This window comes from Jatropha curcas, chromosome 2 (genome assembly GCF_041381405.1).
Source record: "Jatropha curcas cultivar XTBG-Jc1 chromosome 2, XTBG_Jcur_1.0, whole genome shotgun sequence".
Taxonomy (NCBI): Eukaryota; Viridiplantae; Streptophyta; class Magnoliopsida; order Malpighiales; family Euphorbiaceae; genus Jatropha; species Jatropha curcas.
In genome coordinates this window covers 29,685,028-29,699,579 of record NC_143152.1, presented here as the reverse complement: position 1 = coordinate 29,699,579, position 14,552 = coordinate 29,685,028, and the positions used below count along the sequence as shown (strand labels likewise).

At 33.4% G+C, this 14,552-nt stretch overlaps 2 protein-coding genes across 5 annotated transcripts; both read left to right on the top strand.

Annotated features, from left to right (window-relative positions):
• Nucleotides 1-868: 868 nt before the first annotated feature.
• MLO1 (Seven transmembrane MLO family protein) lies at nucleotides 869-7,495 on the top strand. Of its 2 annotated transcripts, XM_089717546.1 has the most exons (13): nucleotides 870-1,315; nucleotides 1,877-2,124; nucleotides 2,915-3,031; nucleotides 3,143-3,203; nucleotides 3,492-3,586; nucleotides 4,691-4,765; nucleotides 4,866-4,954; nucleotides 5,062-5,111; nucleotides 5,566-5,606; nucleotides 6,351-6,560; nucleotides 6,647-6,714; nucleotides 6,832-6,892; nucleotides 6,977-7,495. In XM_089717546.1, the coding sequence occupies exons 1-13, from the start codon at nucleotides 1,129-1,131 to the stop codon at nucleotides 7,283-7,285; spliced, it is 1,611 nt and encodes a 536-aa protein (XP_089573672.1). In that variant the 5' UTR covers nucleotides 870-1,128; the 3' UTR covers nucleotides 7,286-7,495. The 2 variants fall into 2 exon arrangements, with proteins under 2 accessions (XP_089573673.1, XP_089573672.1); XM_089717547.1 differs by lacking the exon at nucleotides 2,915-3,031 and having other exon boundaries at nucleotides 869-1,315.
• Nucleotides 7,496-8,165: 670 nt separating this feature from the next.
• Nucleotides 8,166-14,549, top strand: LOC105632540 (UTP--glucose-1-phosphate uridylyltransferase). Of its 3 annotated transcripts, none has more exons than XM_089717545.1 (21): nucleotides 8,166-8,722; nucleotides 8,811-9,112; nucleotides 9,488-9,594; nucleotides 9,715-9,805; nucleotides 10,546-10,606; nucleotides 10,690-10,767; nucleotides 10,842-10,892; nucleotides 11,060-11,094; nucleotides 11,738-11,810; nucleotides 11,963-12,020; nucleotides 12,155-12,201; nucleotides 12,275-12,334; nucleotides 12,487-12,519; nucleotides 12,765-12,802; nucleotides 12,878-12,929; nucleotides 13,032-13,088; nucleotides 13,179-13,262; nucleotides 13,361-13,459; nucleotides 13,531-13,635; nucleotides 14,027-14,098; nucleotides 14,218-14,549. In XM_089717545.1, exons 1-21 carry the CDS (start codon nucleotides 8,363-8,365, stop codon nucleotides 14,242-14,244), a joined length of 1,890 nt encoding a protein of 629 aa, XP_089573671.1. In that variant the 5' UTR covers nucleotides 8,166-8,362; the 3' UTR covers nucleotides 14,245-14,549. The 3 variants fall into 3 exon arrangements, with proteins under 3 accessions (XP_089573671.1, XP_012070327.1, XP_012070328.1); XM_012214937.4 differs by having other exon boundaries at nucleotides 8,167-8,722; nucleotides 12,275-12,340; XM_012214938.4 differs by lacking the exon at nucleotides 10,842-10,892 and having other exon boundaries at nucleotides 8,167-8,722; nucleotides 12,275-12,340.
• The last annotated feature ends 3 nt before the right edge of the window (nucleotides 14,550-14,552 follow it).

Sequence of the window (14,552 nt, the reverse complement as noted above, 5' to 3'; positions counted from 1 at the left end):
TAATAATTATTTTTCTTGATTTTTTTGTTGCTGTTTATGTAACAAACTAAATGATCTTTCTTTTTTTTTTTTTTTTTTTTTTTTTTTTAAGATTTTAATTTTATCAGAATATATTGCCTTGATTGGAAATAGAAATGATTTTTTTTAAATGTACGGAAAAAATTAATTGACATAAATAATTAAAGAATGTCATTTTTTCTTAAGAAAAAAATATTAAATAAAGGAAAATATTAATAAAAATATTTTGGAGCCCAGAAAAAGTTATATTTCATAAATTGAAGAAAATAATTAAAAATGAGTTGTATTTTAATATATTTATCTTTTTATAAAATGAACTTAGGAATAAAAATAATTTTTTTTTCTCCCGAATTATTGTTTAAAATTAGATTTATACATCACTCGCATGTTTCTTGTTTAAAGATAATTAGTTTACAAAATGAATATAATTATCAGTTAAATCAGGATAAAATTTATAAATAGTTAAATATTAATTCATAATAAAAATAAAGCATGTAAATACTGTAGATATTTCTAAATTTTATTAAAAATAAAGTATCAATAAAGTTTACTAATTTATATCTAATATTAAGTGTTTAAATTAACAGTTTAATTATGGTAAGGATATCTTATTTGAAAGCTAAATATTTATAAAATTTACTAATTTGGATCTAATATTTGCAAGAACTCTGAATAATTTTCGCAGTTTAAATTAAAAGTTTAATTATGTTAATTGAGTTTTCAATTAACCTAAAATAAAAAACAGCGAGACACGTGTTGCACATTGCCCCCGCAGGGTGGATTGACAAGACAAAGATTCTCTTTTCTGAACACACTCTCTCTGTATATATACATTACTCTAATGACCACAAAATTCAAATCCGAATGCTTTTCGATTTCACACAATCAACATTAAAACCACTTTCACTATTTTAAATTTTGATCACAAAATACACAGTATATCTACTGCCCGATTTTGTTCCAAAAAATTTTGAATTATGGAAAGAAAAAAGATTTTTTTCCATAATTTTTAACTTTGAAAAAGTTACACTTTGTACGGTAATAAGTCTTCAGGTTGTTGGATAAGATACTCAGAGGAAGAGCAGGTGGAGAGGGAAAAAGAAAAAGAAGATGTCTGGTGGAGGAAGTGAAGAAGGAGTTTCATTAGAGTTCACACCCACATGGGTGGTGGCTGCTGTGTGTACAGTGATTGTAGCTATATCTTTGGCTGTAGAGAGATCTATTCATTATGGTGGCAAATATCTTAAGAAGAAGAACCAGAAACCCCTTTATGAAGCCCTCCAAAAAGTTAAAGAAGGTATCTTTTTTTGGAACCCGTCTCTCTCTCCAATCGGGTTTTGCATTTACATTTTTTTTTTTTTTTTTATGTTCAAGATATATTGATGTTTATGGACATGTAGAGAGAGAAAAAGATAGACCCTTTTTGGAGAAAATGTAGAAGACACTTGGATTTCTCATACACTCTTCCTCAAGGAGAATTTTTTTGTTGGGAATATTTGGAATGCAAAGCGAAATTGATGAAAATTGTTAATGAAGATGATAACTCTTTTCTGAAATTCTACAATATATGAACAAACACAGTTGTTTATTGTGAATTATGCTATAAGATATGTAAATGATACAGAGTTCTCTTCTTTCTACATTCTGCATTATCATAAAAAATTTCGTGTCTATATTTGTTAAAATTTATTTAAGGCAGACAAGTTACCTCTGAAATTTTGAATTTTTTTTGGGGGTTTTCCTGCTACATAAATATGTATGCGTCTGCGTGTGTGTGTGTGTGTGTGTAAATTCAAAATTGGTTTTTATTTTCCTGTTTCAGATTTCGAAATATTCACTTTTGTGTTTTAATTGGCAGAGTTGATGCTTCTGGGTTTCATATCATTGTTATTAACAGTATCTCAGGGCTTGCTCTCCAAAATCTGTGTACCTGAGCATGTGATAAATAATATGCTTCCTTGTAGTCTCTCTGAAAAAGGAGGACATGAATCCAACACTACAACAACTGAACATTTTCAGAGGTTCTCTACTTCTAGAATTTCTGGTACCGCTAGGCGTCTTCTGGCTGAATCAGCGGAATCCCAGCTTGGTTATTGTGCCAGAAAGGTAGAATTATATCATCTGCCGCTGTTTGTATTCTTATGCTTCTCTATTCATGTATTTGCGATTGTAACAGCAAGAGTTCAATGACACCTTCTGTAGTTGTTGGAAGGGAGTTGTCTACTTAATTAGATTAGTATTATTTTTGATGATTAAAATATAAAATACTAAAGTCATGAATTTTACTGTTTAGTTTTTAATAGTAGCCCAATTTCTTAACCTTACTTACTAGTCAATTGCTTCATTTTTGCTTGTTTTGGTTTAATAATTGCTATAAGAATTTTCTTTCTGATCATTATCATTTTCATATGAAACGTTTAAAGCAATGAGAGGTTAATGGCATCTGATGCATTTGTTGCAATGGAGTTTCTCAATCATGTCAATGAAAGAAATAGATATGATTGTAAAAACAAGTCATTCATTGAATTCTTGAGAACAATTGTAGTCTAGTCTTGTCGGACACATTAGCCTTTTATATGGTTTAAATGGACTGTGCTAAATACAGATGAACCTCTTAGTGACTTGTGAGATCACTTGGCTATCCTAGCCAATATGAAAATATCCACCCTTTCTTCCACTAAAAATGAAAAGGTGAAACATATGTGAAGGAAATAAAGGAATCTGATCAGTGCAGTTGCTTTTGTCAGATTGGGTTACAACATAGGTGTAGATATGTCATGTCGCACTGGTTTTTGGAGTTCATGGTTGTTTCATGTTCTAGGTTTATGTAGCTGTAAAAACTAAATCAGAATGATGCATTCTCATTGTTTTCATGCTTTTACTCCTGTTTCTTCAGGGTAAGGTGCCATTGTTATCTATAGAAGCTCTACATCATTTACATATCTTTATCTTTGTCCTAGCCATTGTCCATGTTACGTTCTGCGTGCTTACTGTTCTGTTTGGAGGGGCAAGGGTGAGCATCTGATACAATTCTTTATGTTATCTTTAATTTCTAATTGTGGTGGAGTTATTTTATTTTTTTCTTTCCAAAGATTCATTTTTTATTTTGTTTTTGTTTAATTAGATTCGTCAATGGCAGCACTGGGAGAACTCAATTGCAAAAGATCGATATGATACAGAGGAAGGTAAGAATGTTTAGCATTATTTACATACCTTTTCCACTTGTCATGCACTAAACTCTATGGTCAGCTGATGCATGTTATGCCTGTGCATAGCATGAAAATGATTAATTCAAGTTGTTCAAACAGAGTTTCGTTTTGGATTTTAACTTTGTGCCTAACTGGATGATTAACTGACCTAGTGAAGAAAACAGAAAAATAAGACTGTGCTCTTCTTCTTAATTCCTTAGAAAGATGTCGTGACAGTTTATATTTATGCTTATTGCATCTGTTTTATGAATTGTGGTATTCCAGTTATTATGAAAAAGGTTACCAACGTCCATCAGCATACATTTATCCAGGAGCATTTTCTGGGCATTGGTAAAGATTCAATTCTGTTAGGTTGGGTGGTAAGTTACCATCTTATCTATTTGCCATATTTTTACATTAAGTTAAATATTCATGAAGTGCACTCTTTTTCTAAATACTTATGTTTTTTGTTAGAATCTAATCATCTTTCTGTGCTCTGACCCTTCCACATGTGAGAGACATGCCTTCATTTGGTTCAGAAACTGTCTATGCATAGGCAGGGAATTTTTTATGGCAAGAACTAATGAAGTTGTTTGACCTCATTCAGACTTTTGGACATAGCAACACAGTCCTTTTCTGGGTCTCTGTCTTCGTAGTTACAATTTACTTAGCTCCAAAAAACTTCTCATCTGCTTTGTAAGACTCATGATCATGTTTGGTTTGTGATTTAACGAGATGGATTTGTAATCTTATCTATGAGCTACCATCTACAAGCTGGAGTGATATGTGTTTTTCCTTTCTAGCTTATGATGCAAAGTATACAATTTGATGCGCGCATCTTAGACTATTGGGGGAAATATTTGATGGAGGATAAAGTATTTTGTGCATAATAAGATAGCAGTACTCTGAAGAGATGGATATGCTAGCAAATAAAACTTATTTTTGAACCATCGCATACAAGTTTGAGTGGATCACTAATAATGAAATCCTTTATCAATTGGAAGACTTCAAATCCTAGTTTTCCTATTCTTATTTCTAGCCTGACAAGCTTGACTTGAGATTTTAAATTGAGAGGTTCACCGATGAAATTTATCTTTCCGTTTAATGTGCAGAAAGGATGTGATGCATGTTTTACTTTTTATGCTGAGTAATAAAATTTAACCCCTCAGGAACTGCATGTAAGGTGTACTTAAGGATAAAGCATATTCCTGGGTACTCAACTACATGCATAGGTTTTTAGGTTAATAGGTTCCTTGGTGGCTTTGTCTTTCTTCTGATAATATGACTAATGGGAAATAATTTAATAATTAACTTTGGTTAATTATTTTCTTGCTTCAAAACTGTGCAAATAAAAACTGTTTAAACCACTAGTAATTTAACGCAAAAATAATTTTGGAATAATAACAACTGGCATCTTTTTGGTAACTGCAAATTTGAATTATTTCAACAACATTTTTCCCCTTATTTTTTGTTCGTTTCTGCAGCATTCTTTTTTCAAGCAATTCTATGCATCTGTAACAAAATCAGATTACATAACTCTGCGGCTAGGTTTCATCACGGTAAAATTGTTTTTTCTATAGACACTTGGCTTATTTATTGATCTTTTCTGTATTGCATATGAATGCATGTTTACTTAACCATTTATTGTTTTTGGTGTAGACACACTGCAAAACAAATCCAAAGTTTAATTTTCATGCCTACATGGTACGAGCCCTTGAAGATGACTTTAAGACGGTTGTTGGTATAAGGCAAGTGCTAAATCTTTTGTATCATTAAGATTAGATTTATTACTTCGAACTTTGTTGTTGATTTGCTAACTGTTATTCTTGATTCTCCTAATTTTCTTGGCCTGCAGTTGGTATCTTTGGATATTTGTGATCATTTTCTTATTGCTGAATGTTAATGGTATGGTGCTACTCCAACAATCTTTCATACCTTAGAGCCAATTTCCAAATGTTGTTAGCATTCCTCATATTTTTATGATATCATGTCAAACTTCTATAGCTCAATCAATCTCAGGCCTCAGCCCAAAAAAATTGGAAATAAGAGTTAAATTGTTATTCTGAGTTAAAGGGTATGTGAAATATGGGTTGGTTGGACATAAGAGTTACTTTGCTTTTTGAACAATGGGATCTTTTGAAAATATGCATGTTTGACTTCCTGACATGTACCCATATCTGATATCAATTCTGGAGTCCAATAAACATACTGCAGCAGGATTTTTCTCGAGTCTGTTGTGCATTCTTTGGTCACTTATTGTTATACTAACTGTTGCTTTATCGTTTTTGCATTCTCTAACTGCTTTTGTGGCATATGCTGTTGTCAAATTGTACTTATAGTATTGTTTTCTCCTTTACAGGCTGGCATACATATTTCTGGATAGCTTTCATTCCTTTTGCTGTGAGTAGAATTGATATAATTTCCTTTCTAGTGCTGTCACCTTTAGACATGCTTTCTGTCTTTATCAGATCTTGTGTCCTCTCCTTGTGAAGAAAATCGCTAACTGAAGAGTTAAGATCCATTATATCATAATTACTTTATAATTCAAGTTATTGTTCCAAGAGCTATTGACAACAAATAGTATTGTTGTTGAATGAGGGATTGCATTACTTTTCCTATCATATGTTTGACAAAGAGAAGCTGTTGGAGTTCTTATTGTTGATTAATCAACTCTACTATGGTTTCTTTGCCATTGAATGCCTGATTGTGCCCTTACATCTGCAAGAACTCAGAAGCCATTTTTACATTCCATAAGCAAATGGGCTTTGATCTATGGATTGCAGAATTCACATTCCAATAGTGCTTGATGACTCTTTTGTAATCATGGACAGAAACATGCACATGCACTGTATCACTCCAGAGGGATGTCCATTCTTTAACATGCTTAATTTTTAGTTCACATCAGTAAATTTTGTGAACAACTTCTCGCATGAGTGCATTTTGGACATTTTTTTTTTCCAGATAAGTTGTTGGTCACACATGTATAATACCGTTCCATTTATGGATGTATACTAAAAATTAATCCCAAAAATCAGCATTTGGGGCCCTCTTGCAAAATGTAAAAATTGCACCAATGGAAATTATTTGAATTTTTCACTCTTCTGTTCCATTTGTGCCAAGTTTCACTTATGTTCTATTTTGCAGCTTCTACTTGCTGTGGGCACCAAGCTGGAGCACGTAATCATCCAATTGGCTCATGATGTTGCTGAGAAACATGTAGCCATAGAAGGGGACTTAATAGTTAAACCGTCAGATGATCACTTTTGGTTCGGCCGCCCCCACATTGTCCTATTCTTAATTCATTTCATCCTCTTCCAAAATGCTTTTGAGATTGCATTTTTCTTCTGGATATGGGTAAGCTAAGTTTTTATGGCTTGCCCTTTATATGAATTTGTTGAGTTGAGATGGACATTTATCATACTAGTTCTATATCTTTGTAGGTTCAATATGGCTTTGATTCCTGTATAATGGGACAAGTCAGATATATCGTGCCCAGGCTAATTATTGGGTAGAAACTACTCACCTTTTTTTTTTTATATATACCTTACTAGATTTTTGTCAAGAGCTACTTTTCAGTATGCTACGTGATGATTTCACCGTTTTTTTTTTTTCCTTATTTATTTAGGGTAATCATTCAGATACTCTGCAGTTACAGCACTCTTCCACTTTATGCCATTGTCACACAGGTAGGTACAACTGCTTTTAACTGCATAATCTTTTGTGAAATGATCAATCTTGACCTTTTTTTTTTCTGGTGCAATGAAATGAAGATGGGAAGTTCTTTCAAAAGAGCTATATTTGATGATCATATTCAAGCTGGCATTGTTGGTTGGGCACAAAAAGCGAAGAAGAAGAAAGGCTTAAGAGCAGCAGCAGCAACTGATGGATCTAACCAAGCAAGCTCTCATGAAAGTTCTGTCGGAATTCAGCTTGTAAGAGCTGCACACAATGGCGCAGCAGCAGCAGCAGCAACTGATGGATCTAACCAAGCAAGCTCTCATGAAAGTTCTGTCGGAATTCAGCTTGTAAGAGCTGCACACAATGGCTCCACTCCTGAAGAGACTCAACCGCGCAATTGATCCAGTACCGAAGAGATTCAATCATTAGCTGCTGCTGTTGCTGCTTCTAGTGTGTAGATATGACAAGTGTGTGTAGTCTTCATAGCAAGTTTCCAATGTGTAGTAGCAATAGTCATATGGAAGTAATGTATGCTATATATTTTGGCTTAAAATTTACCTTATAGTTCTATTACCCATTAAACATCTATGAGGTCTGCAAGTTCATTTTTAGTTGGCTATTGATCTGATCCGAGTGTATAATCCAGCCATTTGCTATCACATAGGGTTGTCAATAAACTAAATCGTCTTGAGTCTTGGTTCGATAAAAGTGAGGAGTTTGTTTTCTCAATAAACCAAGTTTGAACCAAATTTTTAAACTTGTTTGATTGATGAGTCCTGCTCGAGCTCGTTTAAGATTGGCTTGTTGACAAAAAGAAATAAATAAATAAATAAATAAATAAATAAATATATATATATATATATATATATATATATATATATATATATATATATATATATATATATTAAACTTGAGCTTAAATTTCAATTAGGCTCAGTTTGTTCACTTCAAAGTTCTCACAGTGCAAATTCAGTAACTCAGCAAATGTCCATCACATCAGTCTGTCGTTTAACTTTTTTTAGGAAGTTTAGTTCTTTTGTCGTTTTTTAGTAATAAGGAAAAAGCAGTGGCTTTGTTCGAAACGTTTTGTCCATGCTAATTAAACGGCGGGTCCTATAATATTTGAAATTGTTCCTTTTTGTGTCCAACAAATGGTCGTTTAACAATAATTTAATAATAATAACAAAAAAGGCAGAAAGGAAAAAAAAATTCTTTGTGGATCTTAGATAATTAATGGACTCTTCAAGTTCAGGCCCATCCAAAAACCCCATAAACCCTATCATCACCGTCCCTTCTTCTTCTTTTTTCTTCGTCTTTTTCGTTGCAGGTAAAAACTGAAAGAGTAACTCAAAAATCTCTACAATTACACTATTCGACTAGCTCTCTCTATATATGGAGCGAATTTTCATTATTTAATTCCTTGATATTTCCAATCCTCCAGCAGCGCCGCCGAAATCGAAATCGATATCGATATCGATATGACGATTCACTCCATTGTAATCCAGAAACTACTAAGCACAAATGCCCATTTGGGCCGTCGCGTAGCCGCCCATCACTTCAAGATCTTTACTTTTGGAATGCGAAATTCGCAAGCTATAATCGATTCTGATAAAACCCTAATTTGTCTTCGAAATGCTGCCAGCTTTATTTCGCATCTAGCTCGTGACAAGAAAGCTCGGTTTCTATTTGTTAATACGAATCCTCTGTTTGATGAGATCGTGGAACAAATGACGAAGAAGATTGGGCTGTATAGTCCAAGAGATAATATTATGTGGAGAATGGGCGGCTTTTTGACAAATAGTTTTAGTCCTAAAAAATTTAGATCCAGAAATAAAAAGGTTTGTTCTTTTCAAGAATCATCAATCGAAAAAACTGTTTTTTTTTTTCTGTTGATTAAATGTATTTTTTCCATTTCTTATGGTAAAGGTTTGTTTTGGACCAATACAACCGCCAGACTGTGTCGTCGTGTTAGACACAGAAAGGAAGAGTTCCGTGATTGTGGAGGCTGATAGACTCCAGGTTCCAATTGTGGCTCTGGTAGATTCCAGTATGCCATGGGAATATTATAAGAGGATTGCATATCCAGTGCCTGCTAATGATTCAGTTCAGTTCGTGTACTTGTTCTGCAATATGATTACCAAGACGTTCTTGTTTGAGCAGAAGAAGTTAAAAGAATCGAAGGGAGATGATGTTAAAGAAGAGCTTGATGTTTCTAAGAAAGAAACTGGGTAACTTATGACTTTACTTGGTCATATTTATAATTTGTATTTTACAAGATAGGAACTTGATTTTACTAGTGCTGTTTCTGGAAATTGGCGGGGAATTCTACTTCCTTAATCTTGAGTTGAGTTTTGGACTGCGACTAACCAATAAGAATTTACTTCTAGCCTTTCAGATTAAAGGAAAGAAAATAATTTGCAATTACAAAGTTTACTAATCTTTTACAGAATTCCTTTTCTGGCTTGTGTCTGGCTTGTTGTACAACTTTATGTTCATTTGATGCAATAGGTTGCTGGTTTGGATTAATAATGCCAAGGTTTTCCTATTTTTGTTTTGGCGTTGTCAATTATTTGATTGATGTGATGATAAATTCTGCACTGAAGGGTTAAAGTGCAACAGATTGAGCAAAGTAAGAGTGAGAGCAAGGTCGGCACTCCAGTTGATGAATTGCTTGTTGTTCCTTATCAGAACTTAGCACCTGCTTCTAATGGTAATGGAATTCAACTTGTTGTTTGTCTACTTAGAGAAAATTGAAAATTTCAGCTTGTTTAGTTCCATCCCTCTCCTCCTTTTCCTGTTCACTTAAAGAAAATGCCCGGGTTAAATGCAGACGTTGCAGAAATTAAGCAGCTGTTGGACAAGCTTGTGGTTGTGAAATTCAATGGTGCTTTCGGAACTGCAGTGGGGTTCAGTGGCCCCAAGTAAGCACTTATCCTGACCCTGGGTGTGTAAAACAATTTTATGTAATTGAAATATTGAGGATATTTCAATTTTTTTAGTACAGATGACACTAATACTTAGCTCAGTAATCTTCATTATGGAGTGAACCATGAAGTTAGTAACTGTCCCTTTGTTAGGTGAAAAAAAAATTTACTGTATGTTTGTTCATTATTTTATAAATAGAAGAAAAAGTAAAGGAGAAAAACATAGAAAAAATGATTTCCGTTTATGTGATTGAGCTCAATGGGATTGGAACACATGCTCTGCTGGCTGCAGATGCATGTTTGCTTTCTCGTGTGTTTGTATGTAGTGATTTATAGCTAGGTAGTTGCATTACAACTATAAAACTACTACTCTATCTCCCAATTGAGATTCTCTTCATGTCCATCTGTTTTTGCTTTGTTTCTGCAACTAAGAAATCTCTCTCTTAAAAATTTCAGTTTGATAGTAACAAGTTTCTCCCTCAGCCTGATTCAATGGACATTGTTTTCCATTTTCCGGAAAAATTTTACATATTTTATTGTTTTCTTTAAAAAAGACAATGGCTATTATAAAAAGATGCTCACTGACTTCAAGTTATAGAATGGTAACTTAGTTTACATCATTGTTTCATTTTTTTTAAGTTATATACTCTGTTCATGCAATAGTTTCTTGTGAATAAAGTTTGACTGTTAACTCATTTCTGAATTTATGCTCAATTATACCCTATTCTTGCACACAGGTCTGCAATTCAAGTTCAAAATGGTTTGACTTCTCTTGACCTAATCGTTAATCGAATTCAGGTAAGTCTCTGGCTCTTTCTGTTGAGTATCGTTGTTACAATCTTGTGTTTGGTTTCACGTGTTCAACTTTTGTAATTTTCCAGTCGCTCAATTCCCAGTATGGGTGTCATATACCTTTGATGCTTTTGAATGGAACTAGTACACACGATGATACATTGAAGGTGATTTTATTTTTCCATTTTCTTTTTGTGGATCCCATAATTAAATCCACCAATTGCAAGTTTTTCTGGTGTAGGCTCTGAGGAAATATTCCAAGTCTAGCATTGACTTTCTTCCCCTGAGCTTGGTGTGCAATTTCTCTCTTTTTTATAATGTAGTGTCTGTTATCAAAGAATAAGTTTATAGGTCAATTATTTTGAATTGGTCTTTGTTGGGTTGATCAAGTAACAATGTTATTTATAACTTACTCTCCCATGCGTGATCTGATTTATGCTGGGTCAATATATTCAACAGGATTCTCTTGACGAGCAAAACAGCAAGGACAAATTGTATGTGATTCTTTCTTTCTTTACACATATTTTTTCTTTTACCTGTACAGACTGTTTTGCTTTTGTTCAAGGTGCAGAAGAAGTGTTGTGCGAGAAAATTAATTGCTGAAATTTAAGGATGGCTTTGATTTCTTTTATGATTTTTATTTCTTGACACTGTTGCTTTCTTATATTTTATACTCTGGTGGTTTTACTGCAGCTGCTAAGTAATTAGCATCAAATCTGAATGGATATGAAGAATGAATTATAGTGTTATGAAAAAAGTCTTGGAATTTGCTAAAAATTTTTGTAGGCTCAAAAGAAAATTAAAGAGAAAAAATATGTAGTTCTAGTGTCTCTGTCTTACTGGAATCATCTTTAAATGACTTATGCTTTGTGATTAGACATACTTGTTACAGAACAGTTTGATTTTAATGTTTTGTTTTTTTCCTTTCCCCTCTTTCTCGTCCTTTCTTTTCAAACTTTCCAAAATTTTATTACTTTTGCCAAAAATCTTAAGGTTCTCATTGACAAATTTATCAGCTTAGACAACTTACAGAATTGTGATAGATTTTATTCTGTTCATTTGCTTAATGATCTTATGTTTTTAGTCTCTGTTAGTTGAAACTTTCTAAAGGGATACACTAACATTTTCCATATGAAGGTATCCTTCTGAGGATGCTGCAGTGTTCCTTTCCCTGATGAACAGTGGAACTATAGATGTGTTGCTGTCACAGGTATTCTCCTTGTTTGGTTGGAACACTGTATTATGTTGTTTTAAATCAAATTGATGACAATAATGTTCATCTAAGAAATGCAATAGTACCGTGTCTATGAGAAGGGATATTATAAATTTTTTATGGATGCTGTTCTTCAACTTGTTTTGCAGGGAAAGGAGTATGTGCATGTGGTTAGCTCAGATAACATTGCTGCTTTTGTTGATCCTAGTATCCTCATTGCATTTCTTTTGTTTTAATAATTATATTTTGGTATTACTTTGAGTTTTATGCATTTTTGTTTTATCAATTCTTGAAGGGTGCTTATCTCGACACTTGTTCGCCTTGATTTTTCATTTTTCCAGAAATCTTGAATCATTTGATCCAAAATGAGATTGAATACTGTATGGAGGTACCAAGTGATGGACTAATAATTATTTTGCTGTTTTCACTCAGAAAAAGTGTTTAGCTCTTAAAATTTACAGGTGACGCCAACCACAGCAACTTACTTGGAGAATAATTTGATTAGTCAGCGCCAAGGAAGGGTTCAGGTCGAATGTTCCTTGATTCTTATTAATTTCCCTTCTTTTGATGCCCCTAACAAGGAACTTTCTAACTATATCAAGTAGTTGTTAAATTTTATTTGGTTATGTTTGGTGATTGCTCCCAGTAACATTTCTCTGTCAATGTGATGCAGCTCGGAAAAATTAAACGGGATCTTTCAAAGCATGTGAGTTATAATTCTCTTTCTTGTATTCCATAAGGGTCTTCTTTCTTTGAGTTTTTTTTCTTTTTTTTGTTTGGGGGAGGGGCCTCAGTGGACACTTTCTGTTTGCTTTAACTCTATTTTTGAATATAATTTTGGGCTGCTTAGGCTGTCATGATTTCTATTGTTATATTAAGGAATTCTCTTGTGCTTTTATTGACTTCTTTTTGTTTTTTCTTTGTTTTTTTTATGATCAACAAAAAATGTAGGCAATGGAGGAGTTCGAATTTATTGATACAAGAAGCTCGTGAGTCGGCTTCTCAATTGAGTACTTTTTCATTTAAATTCTCGCATAACCCTAGATTTTTGTTTTTTCGCCCAGATGGATGAATTTGAAAGCCATCAAAAGGCTTGTGGATACTGATGCACTGAAGGTGTAGAATCATTGTACTTGGCATCTCTTTATTGTTATTTACTAACCAGATAGGCTTTCTGAACAATGACCATGGAATAAGTGAAATTATTTTTGTTTCCAGGGAATAGATAGCAATAAAATACTTCCACAAGAAACATCAGTTGGATCGGCAATGGGGGTATTCATCTCATATATATTCCCTTCCTGTGCTTGGTATAATTACTGTTGGTTAATTTCTCAAGTTAATAAATTTTTATGGTTGTGCCAGTTATTTAGTCAGCCTATTGGCGTAATTGTACCTCAATCTCGGTTTGTTCCACTAAATACAACATCAGACTTACTGCTTATCCAGGTATTGGAAACTCTCTTCTTGGATACATTGTGATGATAGAACCGGAGAATATTTGAATCTTGATTTAAGGCTTAGCTATTCTATTTCTGTCTCTGCAGTCAGATCTGTATTCATCTGCTGAAGGCGTCCTAGTTCGAAATACAGCTAGAGCTAATCCAGTGAATCCATCTATTGATTTAGGACCTGAATTTGCAAAGGTAAACGTAAATGCTTTTCACCAATGCTTTACATGCATGCTACTTGCTCTGATGTCATTTTCTTCCTTCAGGTCAGTGACTTTCTAAGTCGCTTCAAATCCATCCCTAGTGTAGTTGAGCTTGATAGCTTGAAGGTGACTGGTGATGTGTGGTTTGGTGCTGGCATAACTCTTAAGGTATTGTAGTTTGTTATGCCTTATCTTCTGTTTGTTTGGTGAAAATTCATGGGATGACAACAATATTTCAATAAACTAATCCAAAACACCCATCAAAAGGTGGAAAACTACAAAGAAAGACAAAAAATGAAATATTAGCCTCTGGTCTGAGAGCAAACAAGAGAAAAGGGGAATAGTCTGGACTTAATAGTCTTTATTCTTCTTTTTTGTTCTTTTCCTTGTTTTACAAATATTGTATCAAATAGTTTCTTTGATGCAAGAGGTTGGATATTAACAGTTCGTAAGGCTGATTTTGGGAAGTGACAAGTATGCTATTTATAACTATGATGGTTTGTTTCTATTGGGAAGTACTATTATTATTCTGAATCTCTATGATGTTTCATTATTGAAGGGGAGAGTAAGTATTGTTGCTGAGCCTGGAGTAAAATTAGAAATTCCTGATGGAGTAGTACTTGAGAACAAGGTGAGTCGATAACATCAACTGCTTTTTATTTTTCTGGGAAGTCAAAAGAAGCAGGAAAAGAACTTTAATTGTTTCTTCTGTTTTCTTTTTTTTTTTTTTTTTTTTTTTTTTGGGTGCAGGAGATTCATGATTCCGCTGATATATGAGGACCCTTCAACCCATTTGTTGTTCATTATTAGAGAGTAGAAAGAGAAATTTTGTATCTGGCTATTACCATTTTTAACTGATCAAAGATAATAATAATGAATGGTATAGAGCGACGAAATGCTCTATTTGTGTGCCATTTGTAAGGGCAATTTAAGCCTGCACTGTATCAATTTAAGCATGTTTAGGAGTGAAATCAACAAGAATAGGCAAAACTTGTTTGAAGTTATTTTATTTTAGAACAAAAATGTGATTTTTTGAGATCAATCTGAGGATCCCTATATGGATAATACACATTCCAATTTCAGAT

Coding starts and splice junctions, on each gene's coding strand:
- MLO1 (XM_089717546.1), top strand. CDS start 1,129: ATGTCTGGTGGAGGAAGTGAAGAAGGAGTTTCATTAGAGTTCACACCC. Junction 3,204..3,491: donor TCGATATGATACAGAGGAAG/GTAAGAATGTTT, acceptor GTGGTATTCCAG/TTATTATGAAAAAGGTTACC. Junction 3,587..4,690: donor CAATTCTGTTAGGTTGGGTG/GTAAGTTACCAT, acceptor TCGTTTCTGCAG/CATTCTTTTTTCAAGCAATT.
- LOC105632540 (XM_012214937.4), top strand. CDS start 8,363: ATGACGATTCACTCCATTGTAATCCAGAAACTACTAAGCACAAATGCC. Junction 10,768..10,841: donor CACACGATGATACATTGAAG/GTGATTTTATTT, acceptor TTTCTGGTGTAG/GCTCTGAGGAAATATTCCAA. Junction 12,021..12,154: donor TGCTGCTTTTGTTGATCCTA/GTATCCTCATTG, acceptor TCATTTTTCCAG/AAATCTTGAATCATTTGATC.